The sequence below is a fragment of the Paroedura picta genome, chromosome 2 (assembly GCF_049243985.1).
Source record: "Paroedura picta isolate Pp20150507F chromosome 2, Ppicta_v3.0, whole genome shotgun sequence".
NCBI lineage: Eukaryota > Metazoa > Chordata > Lepidosauria > Squamata > Gekkonidae > Paroedura > Paroedura picta.
The window spans coordinates 112824296-112846947 of NC_135370.1; the positions used below are offsets into that span (position 1 = coordinate 112824296).

Here is a 22652-nt window from a genome sequence, read left to right on the forward strand (position 1 = left end):
TTTTGCAGGCCCTGTGGAATGCTTAAAGATGACACCCAGCTCTTTCTCCTGATGGATGGACGGACTCCCCTTCTTGGATACATTTGCCAGTTGTTTGGAAGGAGTGGCTGGATGGCTCAGGCAGAGTTGCCTGAAACTAAACATATTCAAGATGGAGGTCCTGTGGTTGAGCTGAAGAAGGCAGGATCAGGAAGCGCATCTGAGAGCCAGTTTGGTGTAGTGGTTAGGAGTGCGGACTTCTAATCTGGCATGCCAGGTTCGACTCTGCGCTCCCCCACATGCAACCAGCTGGGTGACCTTGGGCTCGCCACGGCACTGATAAAACTGTTCTGACCAGGCAGTGATATCAGCACTCTCTCAGCCTCACCCACCCCACAGGGTGACTGTTGTGGGGAGAGGAATGGGAAGGCGATTGTAAGCTGCTTTGAGCCTCCTTCGGGTAGGGAAAAGCGGCATATAAGAACCAACTCTTCTTCTTCTTCTTCTTCTTCTTCTTCTTCTTCTTCTTCTTCTTCTTCTATACTGCCTGAATGGGGTGCAACTAACACCTGCACTGGCCAACAGAAATTTGGGCATGATCTTTGATGCCTCCCTGTCTATGGAGGCTCAGATCATGAAGGTAGCCCAGACCTTCTGCGCAAGGCTCAGCTACTAGGGCCCTACCTGTCCTCTGAACACTTGGCCACAGTGATCCATGCAATGGTCACTTCCAGAATGGATTTCTGTAACTCATTCTGTGGGCCTGCCCTTGGCTTTGGCCTGGAAACTGCAGCTGTGACAAAATGCGGCTGTGAGGGTCCTCACTAGAACATCTTGGAGGGCCCATACCCAGCCAGTAATGTGGCAGCTACACTGGTTACCAGTCTGCTTCCGAATCAGGTTCCAAGGTTTTGATTTTAACCTTTAAAGCTATATACGGCCTGTATCCCACTTATCTTAGGGACCGCTTATATGCTCTTTGTTCTGCAGGCACAAATTTGCTGTTTGTTCAGGGTCCCCAGGATGTCCACCTGGCCTCAACCAGTACTAGGACCTTCTCGGCCTGGGCTCCAACCTGGTGGAATGAGCTCCCGGAAGAGCTGAGGGCCCCGATGGACCTCTCTGAGTTCCACAGGGCCTGTAAGATGGAGCTCTTCTGCCAGGTGTTTGGTTGAGGCCAGAGCAGTGATCGGAATTGTGAACGGTAGATCCCACCTGATCCTAATTCTAATTTAATTTGAATTTAACAGCTACCCCCCCTTGTCATCTGCTTAACGGTCATCAGCGGGGCCCATTGGCTGCACAGCGGGACTGGAAGTATCTGGGGTCAATTTTTTAAGTGATCCGCTATCTGCTGTTTCTGTTGTTGAAATTGTTGAGGTTTTTATGGTGATTTTATTGTATTTTATTGATATTTTGTGAACCACAACGTGTTGTGAGTGGTGGTATATAAATTGTAAAATAAAATAAAATAAATAAATCTGGTCTTTATTCATACAGAGTGATAGGAATGAAGAATTCTATATACAAATTGTAGAATTGAGAATTGTGAAAAATCTAGATTAGTTTTCAAGAGCATAACAGTAACAAAAATGAATGTTGTGATTTCTAACAATTCACACATTTCATGATGGCACATGATGGCATTACAACACAGTTCCTAAAAACACAGCAAATTCCAAACACTGACCAACTAAGAGACTCATGAAATAGATAAACACAAAATATGAAGGGCAAGAAGACAATGCTTAACAAATGGTAATCCACTGAAACTAACATTCACTTTCAAAAACTAATAAAGAGGTGTTGTATTCTTCTCACTTTCTCCAGAAAATTAACAAGGTAAAGTTTCACCACCCCTGCCCAAACTGACTCTGTGTTAAAAGCTGGTCCTGCAAGTTAAAAACCAAAGACAGAAACATATAAATTAAAAGATCCATTGTAGGTTCTGATAATTAGTATTGAGAATTTACTTTATCCCCTGTTCTATACAGAGCAACATACAATACAATTTACCTTCAGTGTTACTTGGTTCTTGGCTCTGCCTGCCTTATGTAATGCTGTCATGCCATCTTTGGCTCTGTAATCTAAATGAGCTCCTCCATTTTTCAGAGCTTTGATCACTTCAACAGCATTGCCAAGCTGAGCTGCCAAAGTCAGTGGGGTTTCTAAACCAGACAAAAATTAGGAGAAGCAATTAATTAAATAATCCATATTTCAATGGTACAATATTAGGCATAAAAAGCAGATTTTTATAATCAGATCCAGATCCTTCACTCACTAGGAGTTTCTTGTATTAGAATTAATTAAGATGTGCATATTTGGTTTCTAACGTTTGTTTCATACCTCCACTTTCAAAGTCATGATAGTTAGGATCAAGTCCTCGGTCCAGCATCTTTGTTATTTTTTCAACAGAGAGGTGGTGAATGTGGTCCATAAATTTTCTCAGATTAGCCTACAAAAATTATTCAAGATGTTTTATTACTGTAAAATATGCATTTCAGTTACAGGCAACATATGAACTTGGTATATATCTGAGGATATGTGCATATGCTCATGAAACAGTTTATATTGAACACACAGTGGGGAGTCTAGGATTTAGTGCTGCCTAATATTTCAATAACCACACCATGTGCATATCAAACAGACAAATACATTGCAACCTCTTATTTATATCTCAGCAAACACATATTAGTAAACTGTGGCAAGTGCAAAGCAAACAATCATTTAATCCCTTTCTTCTACCACACATTCAGTGTACACACTTTCACATGTGTACATAGCACAAAACTAAATTATGTTTAATTTAAAAAATCAGTTACAATAAAATAAAATCAGGTTCTGATACATAATCAGGGAATTTATGAAGTCTTAAAGAATGGCAGAATGTATCATAATTAAACTTTGTGGAGCTAAATTATCTGAAAATCATATATCTGCTGTGCATCTGCCCTTACACAAAAAAATACATTCAGAACATTATTTAATGTTACTAAATGACTGTCTTTCCTTTTCTCACTGCCCCACGTTTAGAACTGTCACCTCCAGCACTTATGTAATGCCACCAACTTTCTGATTTCAGTCACACACACATCCCTCTAGCCAAAGCAGATAAATGGTTAGGAATGTGAGGGGAGATCCCTTCTCCTAAGGTACAGGAAGAATATAACACAGACTAGTACGACCTATCTATGAAGAGAAATCATATCTTTTCTGTGAAACCACTGACTCAGCTTCTTGGTTCCCCTTTTCTACTTTAAAATATCTTACTGAAATGAATGCATGTTCTTCTTTTGATTTTCCACCTCTTGTTCTTGGTGGTGTTCACAGTTTTCAGTAGCAACTCAAAATCTGAACGAACCAGACATTTGTCATTGGACAACACAATGCAATTCTGTGCAGACTTACTCCAGTCTACAATAAGTAAGTGCCATTAAGACCCAACTGATTTATGGTGACCCCAGGAAGTACTTTTCAAGGCAAGTGAGGGTGTTTGGCATTGCCTTTCTCTGCAATACAGATCCTGCTTAGCTTCCAACATCTGATTAGACTGGGCTCTATCTTTTTATTTATTTATTATTGAATTTATATATCAAGAAGAAGAAGAGTTGGTTCTTATATGCCACTTTTCTCTACCCGAAGGAGTCTCAAAGCGGCTTACAGTCACCTTCTCTTTCCTCTCCCCACAACAGACACCCGGTGAGGTAGGTGAGGCTGAGAGAGCCCTGATATTACTGCTCGGTCAGAGCAGCGTTAACAGTGCCGTAGCGAGCCCAAGGTCACCCAGCTGGCTGCATGTGGGGGAGCGCAGAATCAAACCCAGCTTGCCAGATTAGAAATCTGCACTCCTAACCACTACACCAAGCTGGTTCTCAAGTAACCTTCCCTCCTATACTCCAGTCTAATACCAAGGAAATCAGTGATCTCAGGCTACAGTTATATTGCAGTTCTAAGCAGTTATTAATTAGACACCTACAACAAGGTGGTATTTGCATATGTGCTAGTATTTGCCCAGTGGTCTTATTACTCTGTTTAACTAATATAACAGCACACTGTGTGCTCTATGGATCCCTGGTATATCTGGATCCCAATATCTTGAAGAGTGACATACTTTTTTGGATTAACACAGAAGCTAAAGAGTTTTTTTCATAGTAAACATTTAAAGGTCCCCACTTATGGCCACTCTGGTATAGTGTATAGGAAAGTCTCACTGAAAGACAAAAAAAATCCCATTCAATCCTGCAGAAACCAGCTCACACCTGCATTGTCTGATGTATGGGGAGTCTGATGGATGGGCAGGGAACTGTGTTCTGATAACTTCAAAGGCTTAAATGCCCTCAGGCAGACTATGTGACCATATTGCAATATGCTCCTGCTCCTCCTGCAAGGCAGAATCCCTCTTCCTCATGCAAAGGTAGGCAAACATTCTTGCTTATATAGAGGCCCTGTTCATAGATAATTTCCCCCAGGTTTATTTTCAAGAACAAACAGGAAGTGCATTACAAATTTAATCATCCAAATACAAAGTTTTAGAAACCATGATTTTCTCAAAGGGTAAAAGAGATCCAGATTCAGAATTCCCAAGTTCAATTGCTTAATTTTCCCTTTGGAAAAATAAGAAAAAGAGGCCAGGAGGAGAACAGAAATATCAAGCATGCTCTGGATATCTCTCTAGGTACAACTTCAGAGAGACAATATCTTCTGAAGAAAAGCCATAGTGTAAAAGGTGTCAACAACAAAAAAAACCCTTTTGAAAACCCTTGTACATAATTCATTATACGAGCTTTTTTTCCTGTCTGACTTTCAATCAACCAAATAAACAGATGTACATACGATCATATCTCATTAATATGCAGGCTGCGATTTTCATTTTATTTTCTTTGGCAAATTATTAAAACCAAGGGGTTTTAATGAAAGGTCAGTGATTACATCTGAGACTAGAACATTTTTTAGTGCTTTAAAACACTCAATGCTTGCTATTTCTACAGAATTGGATGTACCTTGGTATGTAGCTTGGCTAGTTGCTTCTCATCAAGATTAAATGGCCTATACACTCTTTTCTTGTACCTAAACTGAAAAGACAACAGAAAATTTAAATATCATTCTTCACTGTACAAACAGTTGTTTGAAAATAATGTTACAGCAGCACAGTAAATCATTAAGTGTTTTGAGATGTAGGTCACATAATAAGATACTAAGATCTCTGCTTATGAGTTTCTGGTAACATGGATGTACAGGTTTAACTTTCCCATTAAAATCAGCATGTTTTAATAGTGGATCATTGTCATTTGATTGTTTCCTATATGGATTTCTGTTGGAGAATATATTTAGACTTTCAAGCTCTACAGAGGTCTTCATTAGAGATCCTTATGTATGGATACTCAAAAGCTTGGCTATTGTCACCAAGCAGAAATGTCGATCAGTACTACAGTAGCACAGGAAAATTTACACCAAATAGTTTCTGTTTCTGTCAGCTCAATTCCTTGTTCCTCAATTCTAGTGGACCATATAGAAAAGACTGTACACTAAGTAGGCTAAACAGTAGCATAACCCTGGACTCAAAAAGTAAGCAGGTGGGGTCAAACAGGAATCCTAGTTTCAAACAGACAGCTTCATTCTTTCCAATCTACTGCTAAGTAATTATATATGTGATGTCACATAACATCAGCCTAGTGCTATCCACAAGAGAAAAGCCAACTTCTTCAGCTCGGATGAATAAGGATTGGGTTGTGCGTGACTATTTTCACCACCAGCCTCCTTCTCTCTCTTTGTCATCCTCTATTCACAGCATCAAATACTTTCAAAATACACCTGCAGTAGCCCCCTGAAGTGTGGCATATCAATTACCATAATTATATCTGAAATTTGAAAACAGTACAATTCTATATGCTTGTCTCATTCCTCTTTTTTAACCAACCTTACTTTTTACAGTCCTCATTAAAATTCTGCAACAGCTACTGTTCATGCTCTCAAAATGCTACAATTTCCACTAAACTAGTAATTATACATTGGGACCCAAGACAAAAATAGACCTTTGTTTACTAGATGTATGGATGAGGAAAAGAAAGGGTGTTCTGAGCAATATATTTATCCTTTAAAAGTTATGTATTTGAGTGTCTGGGGATAGCAAGAAGGAGGGAACTAGGCTAGCTACCTTTCCTTTTAATTTTTAAAAGTCTTACGGCTTTTATTCCCTACTCACGTCTCTTTCATAGGGGACCAGAACCATGATGCTGGGGGAAAGTTTCTGCCTGGGCAGAATGGTTAGCTGTGTAACAATTTGCTCCTAGAAGCAGTCCTATATGACAGCTGTCCCCAACTCCCGGTACCGGTCCGTGGCTCAGTCAGTACCGGGCCGCGGCTCCTCCTCGTCCTCCCCGGCTGCTGCCTTGGAGGCTGCCCTGCCACTCTGCTGCTGGCTCACCTTTGGTGCTGTCCAGTGGCCGCCATGGCTGGGGCTCCCGCTCGGCGTGGCACTGCACAGCTGCTTCTGGCAGCAACCCCCAGCGGGTGGCAGGAAGTCAGGGGCACCAGCGGGAAAGCAAGTGGAGCAGGGGCTCAGGCGGCGCCAACAACCCTTAGCAAAAGACTAATCCCCCCTCCGGGCCTCAGTAAAATTGTCAAGTGTTGACCGGTCCCCAGTGATAAAAAGGTTGGGGACCACTGCTATATGAGACCCTGATGGGTTGTAGGGAAGGAGCACTTACACTGTCCAAGAACTTATCCTAATATTTAAAAGCCTCATTACTATTCCTGACATCCTATTGAACAGGAGTATGCAATCTTTTATCTGTTAGAATAACAGAGATCCTGGGGCAACTATGATACAGCATTTTGTGAGAATACCCTAACTTTTCAATTGCTGTTTCCTTGGGATGTTTACTTCTTTTCAGTCTAAACCATTTCCCACCTGAATCACAGATAGAACATTTGTTTTCTTCCCTAACCTTAAATTCCCTTCCTTCCCTCCTTTGGAAGTCCAGACTTCCATCCCTGAATGTCATAAGTTCACCCCCACCCCCAAGTAATATCACAAAGAAAAACAATAAAGACAATGAAAGTGACACTATCTTAGATAAAGGAGTACCCTCTCTGAAGCACATAATATAGCCAGAAGGTACTGGAATATAGCCCTGTTCCATAAAAATATGTTTTAGGTGTGTTTCTTTAACTCCGTGTGTGTGTGTGTGTGTGTGTGTGTGTGTGTGTGTGTGTGTATGTGTGTATGTATGTGTGTATGCATGTGTGTATGTATGTGTGTGTGTGTATATATATATATATATATATATATATATATATATATATATATATATATATATATATATATATATATATAATTTATTTATCATTATTACATATTTATGTAATATTTATCATTATATATACATTATATATATATATATATATATATATATATGTATGTATGTATGTATGTATGTATGTATGTATGTATGTATGTAATAATGATAAATTGTTTATATTGAGAAATCTCCTGCTACACTTCCTTGTGTATTTTTATGGGTGAGGGATCACAAAGAAGCTGTTAGAGGTTAGGTAATAGTTTAGGGGGGAAAAACATTACTATCTGATTTTTCATTTCATCCCATAGTTAAGAGGGAAAAGAAACAGGAAGATGGAATTCTCACAGTGCAAACCTACACAGGCAACTCCAGGCTAAATCTATTAAATCAATAGGCTTAGCTGAAGTAATTCTCTATAGCAATGGTCTGCAACCTTTTTAAAGCTGCATACCGGCGGTGGTGGGGAGGGCACTCTTGTGGCCGCTCATGCCGCGCATGCATGGCCGGTCCGTGCATGCACGTTTTGCCACGTGTGGCCGCAAACACACATGTGAGAAACTGCTGCGCATGGGCGAAACTGCCATGCATGCGCATTTGCAGCCGCACATTGCGCACATTGCGCAAATGCGCATGCACAGCCCGGCTTTCCACTCCCCCCTCCCACAAAAAGAAGCTTGCCGGGCCTCAAGCTAGCGGCCGATTTGCTTGCAGCCTGGGAAGTTTCTTACTGCGGGGGGGGGGCAGGGAGAGGGAACCGCGGCCCGGTATCAATGAAGCAGAAGTAGATGTTCTTCTGGAACTCCCTAGGTTTCTCCATGATCCAGCGTATGTTGGCAATTTGATCTCTAGTTCCTCTGCCTTTTCGAAATCCTGCCTGTACTTCTGGAAGTTCTCGGTCCACATATTGCTGGAGCCTAGCTTGTAGGATTTTGAGAATAACTTTGCTAGCATGAGAAAAGAGTGCAACGGTGCGGTAGTTTGAACATTCTTTGGCATTGCCCTTCTTTGGGATTGGAATGTAAACTGACCTTTTCCAATCCTGTGGCCATTGTTGAGTTTTCCAAATTTGTTGGCATATTGAGTGTAGCACTTTTACTGCATCGTCTTTTAAGATTTCGAATAGTTCAACTGGAATGCTGTCACCACCACTAGCTTTATTGTTGCTCAGACTTCCTAAGGCCCATTTGACTTCACATTCCAGGATGTCTGGCTCCAGGTCAGTAACTACCCCATTGTGGTTATCAGGGATGTTAAGCTCACTCTTGTATACTTCTTCTGTATAATTTTGCCACCTTTTTAAATCTCTTCTGCTTCTGTGAGGTCCCTACCATTTTGGTCCCTTATCATACCCATCTTTGCATGAAAGATCTTCATATCTCCAATTTTCTTGAAAAGATCTCTGGTTCTCCCCATTCTATTGTTTTCTTCTATTTGTTTGCACTGTTCATTTAAGAAGGCATTCTTATCTCTTCTAGCTTTTCTCTGGAATTTTGATTCAATTGGGTGTATCTTTCTCTTTCTGCCTTGCCTTTCACTTCCCTTCTCTCCTTAGCTTCCTGAGACAGCCATTTTGATTTCTTGCATTTCTTTTTCTTTGGGATGGTTTTAGTTGCTACCTCTTGTACAATGTTGCAAACCTTCATCCATAGTTCTTCAGGCACTCTGTCAGATCTAATTCCTTAAATCTATTTGTCACCTCTGCTGTATATTCATCAGGGATATAATTTAGTTCATACCTGAGTGGCTTAGTGTTTTTCCCTACTTTCTTCAGTTTAAGCCTAACTTTGGCAACAAGAAGCTGATGATCTGAACCACAATCGGCTCCTGATGTTGTTTTTACTGACTGCATAGAACTTCTCCATCTTTGGCTGCAGAGCACATAGTCAATCTGATTTCTGTGTTGTCTGTCTGGCATTGTCCATGTGTAGAGTAGCCTCTTGGGTTGTCGGAAAAGAGTGCTTGCTATGACAATTGTATTCTCTTGACAAATTTCTACCAGCCTGTGCCCTGCTTCATTATGTACTCCAAGACTAAACTTCCATGTTATCCCAGTTATCTTTTAGCTTCCTAATTTAGCATTCCAATCACCCATGATGATAAGCACATCATTTTTGGCATTGCTTCTAGAAGGTGTTGTAGGGCAGTGTTCCCCAGCCTTTTTATCACCGGGGACCGGTCAACGCTTGAGAATTTTACTGAGGCCTGGGGGGGGGGTAGTCTATTCCTCTCCTCTCAACCACTGCCCTAACGCTCTCTGACTCTGGTCACTATGGTAACGTTTAAACGTCCCTTCAAAATAAGATACAGATATGCCTCAAAAATGAATATAAAGAATATTTTATTTTCATGAAAATTTTAACTCGCGATAACAACAAATCAATGGGAGCCCTGAGCGGGCCAGATGTGGGAAGCAGGAGGAGAAGGAAGTGGGAGGCAAGGAAGAAAGGAGGCAGATGGATGAGCGAGCCAAGGCAGCACCCCGGAGTGCATGGGGAGGAGGCGGCCTGCCTTGCTCGCTCTCTCATTCGCTCTCAGCCGGCTTCATGGCTGAGACCAGCCTCTGCCTCCCCACTGCCCTCCTGCCATGGCAACCCGCGGAGGCGAAGTAGCCGGGTGGTTGGGTGGGCGAACAGAGCCATCAGCACCCTGCTCCCTGCCAAGGCAACCCATAGGGCCAAGACGAGGGAAGAGCAAGGGTACCACTTTTCAGACGAGCACAGCTAGGATCACTGCCTTGGCTCTTCAGAAGACCCAAACATGCTTCCTGGGACAGCCCGCAGCCCGGACCACAGCAATGTTGTCTTCCCATACTGGCAGCCGACAGGAAAGGCCAGCGTGCGAAACTTGTAAGCGCCGTTGACAGGCAATGGCACTCTGCCTTCCACCTGTTGGACCCCGATGCCAACGCCCCCCCGCACCACTGCTGAGCATCCTGCAATGTGCCTCCATGATGCCCCAGCTCCCTCCGCCAGCCGCCCAGCAACCAGTGTCAAGAAGACACCGCCGGGCTAGCTGGGGCATAGACCTGGATTACTGTGATGTTGATGGTTTGCCTTGGATTCGAACTGAGATCATTCTGTCATTTTGGGGATTGTATCCCAAGACTGCTTTTCCTACTCTCTTATTGATTATGAAGGCTACTTCATTTCTTCTGAGAGATTCTTGCCCACAGTAGTATACCTGATGGTCATCTGAATTAAATTCACCCATTCCTGTCCATTTTAGTTCACTGATTCCTAAAATGTCGATGTTCAGACTTGTCATCTCTTGTTTGATCACGTCCAGCTTGCCTTTATTCATGGATCTGACGGATCTCCACAACTGAATGTCCTTTCGGCTTTGGCCCAGTTGCTTCATTCATTCTGGTGCTACTTGTACTAGCCATCTGCTCATCCCCAGTACCATATTGGACAGCTTCCAAATTGAGGGGCTCATCTTCGGCTGTCATATCGTTTTGCGTTTTGGAACTGTCCATAGAGTTTTCATGGCAAAGATACTGGAATGGTTTGCCATTTCCCTCTCCAGTTGATCACCTTTTGTCAGAGCTCTTTGCTATGATCTGTCCGTCTTGGGTGGCCCTGCACGGCATAGCTCATAGCTTCACTGAGCTATGCAAGCCCCTCTGCCATGACAAGGCAGCGATCCTTGAATGGTGTTCTTCATTTAGATAGGACAAATCATATGCATTATTATAAGATGGGTGAGACTTGTCTTGGCAGTAGTATATGTGAAAAGGATCTGGGGATCTTAATAAACCAGATAATGAACATGAGTCAGCAGTATGACTTGGTAGCTAAAAAGGCAAACAGGATTTTGGGCTGTATTAAAAGAAGTATAGTGTCCAGATCACATGAGGTAATTTTTACTCCACTCTGGTAAGACCTCACTTGGAGTACTGTTTTGGGTACCACAATTCAAAAAAGATGTAGAGAAACTAGAGTGTGTCCAGATAAGGGTTGCAAAGATGGTGAGGGGCTTGGAGACCAAGTTGTAAAGAAAGGTTGAAGGAGCTTTGTCTGTTTAGCCTGGGGAGAAGACGACTAAGAGGTGATATGATAACGATCTACAAATACAGGAAGTGCTGTCATAGAGAAGATGGAGCAAAGTTGTTTTCTGTTACCCCAGATGCTTGAACCAGAACCAATGGGTGGAAATAAATTCAAAAGAATTTTCCACTAAACATCTGGAAGAAGTTTCTGACAGAGCAGTTCCTCAGTGGAATAGGTTTCCTTGGAATGATGGGTTCTCCTTTGGAAGTTTTTAAGCAGAGGCTAGACAGTCATCTGACAGAAATGCTGATTTTATGAACTTAGGCAAATTGTGAATGGGTGGGCAGGAAGGGATGTGCCAGTGCTTGTCTCTTGTGGCCCTACCTTGCATACTCAGGGAATTGCTGATTGCCACTGTTAGATGGTAGGTGAATCTCTTCCAGGCCAGGCTGGATTCTAGAGATTTTTGGTGGGGGGATAACTTGGGCATGAAATTGGGGTCACTGTGGGTAGGCAGGTAGTTGTGAGTTCCTGCACTGTGTAGGGGATTGGACTAGATCAGGTGTAGTCAACCTGTGGTCCTTCAGATGTTCATGGACTACAATTCCCATGAGCTCATGAGAATTGTAGTCCATGAACATCTGGAGGACCACAGGTTGACTATCCCTGGACTAGATGACCCTGGAGGTTCTTCCAGCTATATGATTCCATGATTCTATGAATCATAAAGTTGGAAGTGGCCATACCTTCCAACTGGAATAGGCTGCCTAAGGAGGTGGTGAGCTCCCCCTCACTGGCAGTCTTCAAGCAAAGGTTGGATACACACTTTTCTTGGATGCTGTAGGATGCTTTGGGCTGATCCTGCGCTAAGCAGGGGGTTAGACTAGATGGCCTGTATGGCCCTTCCAACTCTATGATTCTGTGATTCATACAAGCTATCTAGTTCAAACCCTCTGCTCAATGCAGTATCAGCCTAAAACATCCAGGATAAGTATCTGTCTAGTCATTGTTTAAAGACTGCCAATGAGGGGGAGCTCACCACTTCCTTAGGCACTGCTGAACTACTCTAGGAAAAGAAATTATGCTTTGATGCAAACCTGTCTAATTCCCCCTCTGCAATGTTAAGTGGTGAGGATAAACAAGAAAATGTTTACCTGCTTGAGAAACTCCTAAAAATATCAGTACAGTAATAGTGGACAAGATGTAGTTAAGTGTTGAGTGATGTTTGTGTTCCCTCCAGATAATTTTGAGGACCAACAGGCCAAACCAGTGTTTACATGAACTGAGTATTTGCCTCAGAATCCTCTGTTAAGCTCATTTATCCAATTTACAGAAATGCAGTTTAAAGACTGTTAACCTATCAGGAACTACTGGCATGTACAGTGCAGAAAGTACACGTGCAAAGGCTTCCCAGTCACTTTAGTGTTGAGAGGATTTTGTGCATACAGTCCCATTAAGCATCTAGCTCTAAGGCAAAAGCCTACAGTCCTCAATTATACATGTTTTTTTGTGCGAGCAAACTTCCATGTATTCTTGAACAAACCTATCCACATTCAAAATGCATATGAAAAATTAACAGTGAAGGCAATGGGGAAGCTACAACTGCCAATTATATGAAATCCATTTAAGTAATAATTATCAGATTTTTCATACCACCCTGAGCACCATTCCCAGCTTATAAAAATTTGAAAGGATTTTGAGAGGAAAAATATGTTTGGTATTCTTACATCTATATCTTCAATAGTTACCATAATGTTATTGACATTAAAACTTTTTAAAAAAGGAATGTTTATTCAAGTACCTCTAAGGATGGGACACCCTTATTTACTGGTTGTGGATATTCCATAAGAAGTCTTTCCTCATCCAAAAACTTCCCATCTCTCCCATTGTTTGCAGGCTGGAATAACCCATAATTGAGGACATCTTTCAAACTCTGATTCAATGTGCAGAGAATTCGCTGCTTTGCTACCCACACTGAGGCTTCAGGATTAAATCTAATACATTTCTGTAAACAACACGTGAATAGAACAGAATGACAAATAAGTTAATACATATAATACATAAAATAACACAAGCAGTACAAGTATTCCTATAATTACTATACACAAGATGTAACACAAATAATAGTGTTCCTACATCAAATGTATTTAGTTATTTAATTTTACTGTTTTGCTCAAAGCAAATGCTATTGTTTACACAAAACATTTTTATACAACCCTCAAATTTTTACATAGAAAGAAATACATAAAATGTATACAAAGATGAAACATTTATACCTATTTCTTTCAACCAGCCAGATATCTCATAGGATAGTTGTGAGAATAAAAGAGGGGTACTGACAATGCATTCCATACTGAACTCCCTAGGTTAGTGGTCCCTAACCTTTTTATCACTGGGGACCAGTCAACGCTTGACAGTTTTACTGAGGCCGGGGGGGGGGGGGTGGTAGTCTTTTGCCAAGGGACATTGCTGCTGCCGCCTGAGCCCCTGCTCCGCTTGCTTTCCCACCGCTTTCCCTGACTTCCCGCCACCCACTGCGGGGCGCTGCCAGCAGCAACTGCACACTGCCATGCTGAGGGGGAGCCCCAGCCATGGCAGCTGCTGGAGAGCACCAAAGGTGAGCCGGCAGCAGTGTGGCAGGGCAGCCCCAGAGGCAGCAGCCGGGGAGGAGGACAAGGAGGAGCCATGGCCCAGTACCAACTGATCCACAGACTGGTACTGATCCCCAGACCAGGGGTTGGGGACCACTGCCCTAGGTTATAGAAGCTATATATAATAAATAAATAAATGGATTTAAATTAACTGTTCCTTTTTATGTCTAATATTCTCGGGAATATGTACCGTATTTGCCGGCGTATAAGACGACCCCCCAACATTTCCACTCAAAATATAGAGTTTGTTACATTACATTACAGTACCTGTCATTGTCACCATTGTACAGCCGCAGCGCAACCGCAGCGCAACCGCAGCGCAACCGCAGCGCAACCGCAGTGCAACCGCAGCGCCTCCGGCCCACCCCTGCATCTCCCTGTGACCGGCACTAGTGCGCAAGTGCGCATGTGTGAGCTCTTCATAGACAAGGGGCGGCCCGGAGCGCCGCTGCTTCCCGCAGAGCAGAACGGGCTGGTCATGTTGAAAAGGCTACCACCCCTGTCTCGCTGCTGATGCTCACCGCAGCCACGCTGATGACCCGCTGCGGTCACGCTGGATACCGCACAATACTTGATGGAATGTAGAAGGTGGGTGGGCATCTGGAGGCCATTATGGGCAGCTATGTCTATCCCAACTGAAGTGCACCCGGTGTATAAGACAACCCCCACACTTGGAGGCATGTTTTTCAGGGGGGGGAAAGTAGTCTTATACGCCAGCAAATACTGTACCTCAATTACAGTTGCAGTCCAAGGAACACTTTCATAGACATAAACCCCACTGGATAAAATGTAACTATCTTCTGAATAGATTGCTAGATTGTGTTTCTTCCATTTTTCTCACAGAAAAAAAATCCCTTATGAAATATTTTCTCTTTTGAAATGAATGAAACACTTTATGTAGGGATGGGCACAAACCATAAAAATGTGATTTGGTTTGGTTCATGGTTTGCCCATTCATGAACCAACTAGCATGTTCAATTCACAGCCCTGCAAACCCCAAAGAAAGAGACCACATTCCCTTTCAACAGGATTTGCAAAAGATTCCAAAACAGCCGATCCCATTGTCTTGGGTTTAATTCTTCAGCCCCCTTTAAATTTTCAAAGAACTGCTGAAGACAGAACACAATAGCTGCATAGTGGGGCGTAACTCCTTGCACACAGCTCTTTTGGGCTGTCTTCTTCAGCAGTGGTCCCCAACCTTTTTATCACCGGGGACCGGTTAACGCTTGACAATTTTACTGAGGCCCGGGGTGGGGGGAGGTAGTCTTTTCTAAGGGACGTCGCCACCACCAGTTGAGCCCCTGCTCCACTTGCTTTCCTGCCAGTGTCCCTGACTTTCCGCTGCCCACTGGGGGGCACTGCCAGCAGCAGCTGTGCAGTGCCACACCAAGGGGAGCCCCAGCCATGACAGCCACTGGAGAGCACCAAAGCTGAACCGGTGGCAGAACGGCAAGGCAGCCCCTGAGGCAGCGGCCAGGGAGGAGGATGAGGAGGAGCCACAGCCCGGTATCGACTGATCCACGGACCGGTACCGGTCCCTGGACCGGAGGTTGGGGACCACTGTTCTTCAGTTTAAAGGGACTACAGAAGACACTGCAAAAACAACTAAGTAGCTGGGAGTGCTGTCCCACTCCACAGCTCTTTCAGATGCCTACCCATTCCTACTCATCAGTTGTTTGTTACTGAAGAAGACAGAGCCAGACAGATGATGAGCACTTTTTTTAGGACTGCAGAAGACAACATGAAACAGCTGGTTGGCAGGGAACATCTCCTTACTGCATGAATCTGCTCTGAAGTTCATGACCATCATGAATTTCTGTTCAGGAATCATGAGCAGAGCAAAACATGTCATAAATTTTGATTTATGGTTTTGGTTCGTGCCCATCTCTCTTTCTAGGAAAAGGTTTTCTGAAATTATGTATCATGATGATTTTTTTAAAATGTAAAATAATCTACAGCAGATAATATTTCTCAGATTACATTTTCATTATGATTATTCTTTAAATGTGAATTGCAACAATTAATATAGTACCATATAATGTATTTTATTTTATTTATTTAGATTTAGATTTAGATTTATAATAATATACATGATTAAAGATTAAGATTACAGTGTTTTCATAGTTATAAAACTGAACAATATCAAATTTTGTTATAACTATGACTATGTTATGTCTATGCGAGACTGTCACTGTCTAAATCATTTGCTTTCTTTTCTTTACGACAAAATTTATTTTAAAATTTCAACATTTATTTTACCTATCTCTCAAATGGCACAAATAAACTACAGGTACTAAGGAAGCATAGAGCGTAGCTGTCTGCAGTTCTATCTCAAGTGTGGGGTATATCTGCAATTTTGCTTGTAGGAAATATAGGTGATTAAAATTTTAAAACCCATAAATCTGCCAAATTTATGGGTTTTATGCTTTAAATCCCTGGCTCCAGCCTAGTGGAATGAGCTGTCAGCAGAGAACTGGGTGCTTAGACTGGAGTAACTTTTCATAGGATTACACTTTAAGTTTCTTAATAAAGAAATGTAATATAATTTAGTCAACTTGCAAGAGAGATTACTTCAGTCTTGTGGCTGTATTCCTCTTGTTCTCTTTGATTATGCCACTAATACATTAATATAATTAATCCACAAATGAAAGCAATTTCCTAATCTGTCCCCAAAATTGCCCCAAACCAATCCACTTTCTGTTTCAAGCTGGATCTTGAAATGCTTGTTTTATGCAAGGGCAAGCAGTAAACTCATTCACATGTACAACAGGAGGTAGGCAGAATCTGAAGTTTTATATCAGAAAGGAGGAAGGGAACTGAACTTCTCCTATTTTCATACCTTTCTTTCAAAGGCTCTCTCTCGGTTTGGCCTTTCTCTCCTGATTTAAAAAAGCACTAGTGTATAGAAATGTAAAGTAAGAAAGGGTTAAGGTTTGTCTCCCCTCACCTGCACACTTCTCTTGATTTCAAAAATCAGGTCCTTTGTCCGGGGTGGGGTGGCAACAAGAATAAACACACATGGTTATTTCCATCATGTTTAGCTTGATTCTAAGTTTCCAAAGACTTGTCATCCTAGTAAATTCCCCAAACAAAATTTTAAAAAGCTGATATACGACTGCCTCCTCTGAGTCATAGAATCAGAGAATCAGACAGCTGGAAGGCAACTCCTAGGACATCTAGTCCAACCCCCTGCATTATGCAGGACACTCACAACCCTATCTCTTGACAGTGTAACCTGCCACTTCCTTGAATCTTCACAGAATCAGCCTCTCTGTCAGATGGCTATCCAGCCTCTGCTTAAAAATTTCCAAAGATGGAGAACCCGCCACCTCCTGAAGAAGCCTGTTCCACTGATAAACCACTCTGTCAGGAACTTCTTCGGGATGTTTAGACAGAATTTCTTTTGCATTAATTTCATCCCATCGGTTCTGGTCCATTCCTCCAAGACAAGAGAGAACAACTCTGTTCCATCCTCTATATTAGAGATCCCCAACCTGTGGGCCTCGGACGACATGTGGTCCGTCAACTAACTGGAGGTGGGCCACGAAGGACGCCTTCTCCCCCCTACCGGCCCTTTACTTCATCCACAATCCGGCAGGCGCACATGGGACTATCTCGTTGCAGAGAAACAAGCTCAGGGTTCCTATTCATGAGTTAAAACTTCCATGAAAATAAAATGTTCCTTATGTTCATTGTTGCGGCGTGTCTGTATCTTATTTTGAAGGGATGTTTAAACATTACCATAGCGACCAGAGTCAGAGAGTGTTAGGGCAGTGGGCCTCAGTAAAATTGTCAAGCGTTGAGTGGTCCCCGGTGATAAAAAGGTTGGGGTCCACTGCTCTATATGGCATCCTTTTAAATACTTGAAGATCCCCTCTCAGTCTTCTCCTCTCCAGGCTAAACGGACCAAGCTCCCCCAACCTTTCCTCATATGTCTTAGTCTCCAAACCCCTCACCATCTTTGTTGCCCTCCTCTGGACATGCTCCAGTTTGCCTACATCCCTCTTCAACTGTGGTGCCCAAAACTGAACACAGTACTCCAAGTAAGGCCGAACCAGAGCAGAGTAAAGCAGTACCATCACCTTCCTTGATCTAGACACGAAACTCTGTTTGATACAGCTCAAAATCCCATTTGCCTTTTTAGCCACCGAGTCACACTGCTGACTCATGTTCAATGTATACAGAGAAAAAAACAGAACCTTTCCAGGGCAACTGGTACAATAAATTTTATATATCAATAATTTTTTAAGGACCAACCAAAACGGTTTCTAGATATACTCCATTTTCACAATTTTTCTTCAGTGGTTGATTCCTTATACTCTTATCGACCAATTTTTATACATAGATAGGCCACCGGCTCTGTAAAGTATTGTGGGGAATGTCAGTCAAAAAACATTCTATATATAAAAATTGGTTGGTCCTTAAAATTTGGTTGGTCCTTAAAAAATTATTGATATATAACATTTATTGTACCAATTGCCTTGGAAAGGTTCTGTTTTTCTCTGTTCATGTTCAATGTATGCTACTGCCAAGACAAGTCTCCCCCATCCTATATTTGGTGTATATGGTTTTTCCTACCTAAATTCAGAACTTTTCATTTTATTCAGTTTAGACCAGTCCTCGAGCCTATCAAGATCACCCTGTATTCTTTGAATAAATCATCATCAAAACATAGACAAGTAAACAAACATTTTCATTCTCCAGAACTTCATCAGTAATTTAATTATTTAAAGGATTCTCACTCAAAAGAATTTCTGTGGTTACATCAATATCCTACCAATTTCACAGCAATATTAATGGAGGGTAGAAACTCGTACTGTCTGACTCTCATTTTTCCACCCACCAACAGACCGACAAATGGGAGTCAGGTAGTTGTGAGCTTCTACTCAGTCCCCTATTAACAAATATTGCTGTGAAATTGGTAGGATACTGATGTAACCACCAACATATTTTTGAATAAGAATTCTTAGAATTAGAATTAAAATTAGAATTAGGTGGTTCTTATGTGCCACATTTCTCTACCCGAAGAAGTCTCAAAGCAGCTTACAATACCCTTCCCTTTCCTCTCCCCACAACAGACACCCTGTGAGGTGGGTGAGGCTGAGAGAGCGCTGATATCACTGCTCGGTCAGAACAACAGCTTTATCAGTGCTGTGGCTAGCCCAAGGTCACCCATCCGGCTGCATGTGGGGGAGCAGGAAATCAAACCCAGCTCGCCAGATTAGACGTCCATACTCCTAACTACTACACCAAGCTGATAACTGATGATGTTCTGAAGAACAAAAACATTTGTTTACTGGTCTATGTTTTGGTGATATTTTATTAAAAGACTAAAATAAAAATGTTTTATTAAAAGAGACAGTTCTTCATCAGCTTTTGTTCATATTGTTTGATGATTCTAAGTTTCCATAGCAGTTAATGTTGCACAAGAGCTAGAATCAAATTTCTATTAATGTGAAGTCACTTAATTTACATGTGCTCTCCAATATGATTTACTGTCATGTGAGGATCCCTGCATCCTCTTGGTTTGCCCGGGAGGCTTGGCTTCAGTTTCAGGCAGCTACTTCCTCTGTCCTCTCCCCCCCCACCCCACCCTCAGCCTTTGCATTCCTTAGTAATTCACAGCATGCGGCCTTGGTTCTCAGGGGAAAGACAAATGGTCAGCGGGAGGTTTCCTAGCATTCAGGGAAAGAACGGGCTAGGTGTCTCCAGGATTTGTGCCTAAATAGATCAAAGGCCTCTCTGATGTGAACCCCTTTTTCCCGCCTGTAGTTCCAGCACTATAAAAGGCTGGTTAGATTCTAACTCCTTGTCTCTGTCAATTTATGCCCTTCCATGCTTTGAGATTTCTACCATGTTTTGTGAATACCATGTTTCAATAAAGACTTTTATTCCCTATCTACTCACCGGAGTAATTTGGATTAAGTCAAGGGAAGTGTCATGACTATGCCATTGAAACTGGAGTTCGTGACATTTACACTGTCCCAAATAAATAATTTAACTGAAATGTATTTGTACACAATGCAGCGATGTGTTGAAGAACTGTATCTCTGTTATGAATTATTCTTACCAAATATTTGGAAAATGCATATATAAGCAATAAGAAGGTTGTTTCCAAGCAATTAATCATGAACTTGTACAGTTAAGGATCCATTTAAAGGTAATCATTAACTAGTGGCATGTATTCAAAAGTAAAATCATTAGTGTGACCTTAAGAAGTTTAAGTAAGTATTTAATGTTTAGCCCTCAATGCAAAGGGCACAAATGTAGCCACAGTTAAACTTCTTGGCATCCCACTGGATTCTGTGGGAATGTAAAGTATGTAAAATTTCTCCTGCTGAAATCAATTAGATTTCAAAGTGCTTTTATGGCTTGGTCATACCTTAACAGTAGAATCATATGCAGAATTACAACAGTTAATACCTTTGAAATCAGTGGGATTTGAATGAAGTAACTCTACATGGGGAATACCTGTAAACTCTAGCTTCAAGCCTAAATATGCCTGAACTGAACAAAGGCTTTCAGTGAAATATCACTGATTACCTGAAATTCTGTCCTGATTTCTTTCTGATATATGAAAAAAAGAATCTAAGAGACCATTATAAATCTACATTTCTTTTTGGACAACTAGAAAACAGCAAAATTATATTGCAAAAATGAAAACTGATTGAAGGCAAGGACATTTGCACATTTTAGTCAGCCCAAAGTACTTGCACTTTTGTCTGATAGGCCATAAGCCAGCCATTGCTTTGGAGGAAAACACATTCTTTGTTTCGTTTTTTTCCTCAACTCTTTCAATCCCATTGCTTAAAGAGAACATTTATCTTCTCTTCAGATAAACCAAGTCTATCTTAAAGATTCAGTGAACATTTCCCCTTTTTACGGAATAAGAAAGAGCTCAAACTCTATCTCTCAGGTCCTTGTAAAAGATCTTGACAAAGATGGCTATGGTACTAAAGGAATGTGCACATAATAAAGCCACAGAAAGTGAGGGAAAGTTTTCTCTGTTGTTGATAACTTTTCTGTTCTCATTAAGTATGTATGCATGCAGAAATGACTTTCAATCTGCTATTTACTGAAATATCATGCACCCAACACAGTACACACTTGCCTTACTTAATGCAGACAGCTAAGTTTTCCCAAAATTATTTCACAAAAACAGTGGTCCCATGTAAAACGTCTACAATTTTTTAAAATCACACATACATACTACCTAAATGCTTTTATTATTAAACACTTTGAACAGATAAGAGATCAGAAACTATTTCAATTGAGTCCACTGAATTACTTTGCACCACTAATTTCATAATGGAATTCTTACCGTTTGCTGTAAATCAGGAATTATTATTCGTATCACTAATGTGTTACTCTGGGTGTCTTCCATCCTGCTGCTTGGTTTCTCTGCTGTAGCCCTGATGGTATCATAAATTGTTTCTTCCTTGGAGCTGTCTGATTCAGATTCCACTGAATAATCTGAAAAACTCTGAGCCATATCATCTTCACTGGAGGTTGGACTGCGAGGCATGTTCAGTATTTTTAATGCATTTGTCTAAAAACACAAAGAATAGGGGGAAAGTAAATTACACAAATAAAATGTTTATGTATTTCTGTTGGCATGGGAGTTGCATCTATGTATTTTTGTGACTTTTTCATATACTCTAGTTTACAAGACAATTGTTCTATACAAAATATCTAGAAAGTTAATGAAATGTGGGAGAAAGTAAATAATATTTTCTTCCTGTCTTCTATAAAACATAGCTGTAGAGTAGATTTGGGGATATCAAATGGCCAGAAAATAAATCGGTTTTCAGACTTAACTGTATTTGGACACAGTTATAATTCCATGTTTATTTTAGCCTTCTTAGAATAATAGAAGAATCATAAAGTTGGAAGAGACCTCCTGGGTCATCTAGTCCAACCCCCTGCACTATACAGGACACTCACAACCCTATCGCTCATCCACTGTAACCTGCCTCCCCCTTAAGCCTTCACAGAATCAGCCTCTCCGTCAGCTTCTGCTTAAAAATTTCCAAAGATGGAGAATCCACTGTCTCCTGAGGAAGCCTGTTCCACTGAGAAACCGCTCTAACTGTCAGGAATTTCTTCCGGATGTTTAGACGGAATTTATTTTCCCATTTCATCCCATTGGTTCTGATCTGTCCCTCCGGGGCAAGAGAGAACAACTCTGCTCCATTCTCTATATGGCAACCTTTTAAATATTTGAAAATGGTTATCAGATTACCCTCTTAGTCTTCTCCTCTCCAGGCTAAACAGACCAAGCTCCCCCACCCTCTCCTCATACATCTTGGTCTCCAAACCCCTCACCATTTTTGTTGCCCTCCTCTGGATACGCTTCAGTTTTTCTACATCCCTCTTCAACTGTGGATACCAAAACTGAACACAATACTCCAAGCGGGGCCGAACCAGAGCAAAGCAGTACCATCACCTCCCGTGATCTGGAGACGATACTCCGTTTGATACAGCCCAAAATCCCATTTACCTTTTTAGCCACCGAGTCATACTGCTGACTCATGTTCAATGTATAGTCTACTAAGATCCCTAGATACTTTTTACACATACTACTGCCAAGACAAGTCTCCCCCATCCTATATTGATATATATGTTTTTTCCTACCTAAATGCAGAACTTTACATTTGTTCCTATTGAATTCATTTTATTCAGCATAGCCCACTTCTTGACCCTACCAAGATCATCCTGTGTTCTGATTCTGT

At 41.6% G+C, this 22652-nt stretch overlaps 1 protein-coding gene across 5 annotated transcripts in view; it reads right to left on the reverse strand.

Annotated features, from left to right (window-relative positions):
- Positions 1 to 22652, reverse strand: part of SHANK2 (SH3 and multiple ankyrin repeat domains 2) — a 510912-nt gene that overhangs the window by 431593 nt on the left and 56667 nt on the right. For 4 of the 5 annotated variants that reach the window (XM_077322114.1, XM_077322108.1, XM_077322107.1 and 1 more), the window contains exons 2-6: positions 21242 to 21469; positions 13071 to 13274; positions 4980 to 5051; positions 2326 to 2434; positions 1996 to 2147 (exon numbers count right to left, since the gene is read on the reverse strand). In XM_077322114.1, coding sequence (XP_077178229.1) covers positions 1996 to 2147; positions 2326 to 2434; positions 4980 to 5051; positions 13071 to 13274; positions 21242 to 21445 — 741 coding nt within the window. In that variant the 5' untranslated portion in view covers positions 21446 to 21469. The remainder of the gene's footprint in view (positions 1 to 1995; positions 2148 to 2325; positions 2435 to 4979; positions 5052 to 13070; positions 13275 to 21241; positions 21470 to 22652) is intronic. The other variant, XM_077322109.1, reaches the window with a different exon arrangement.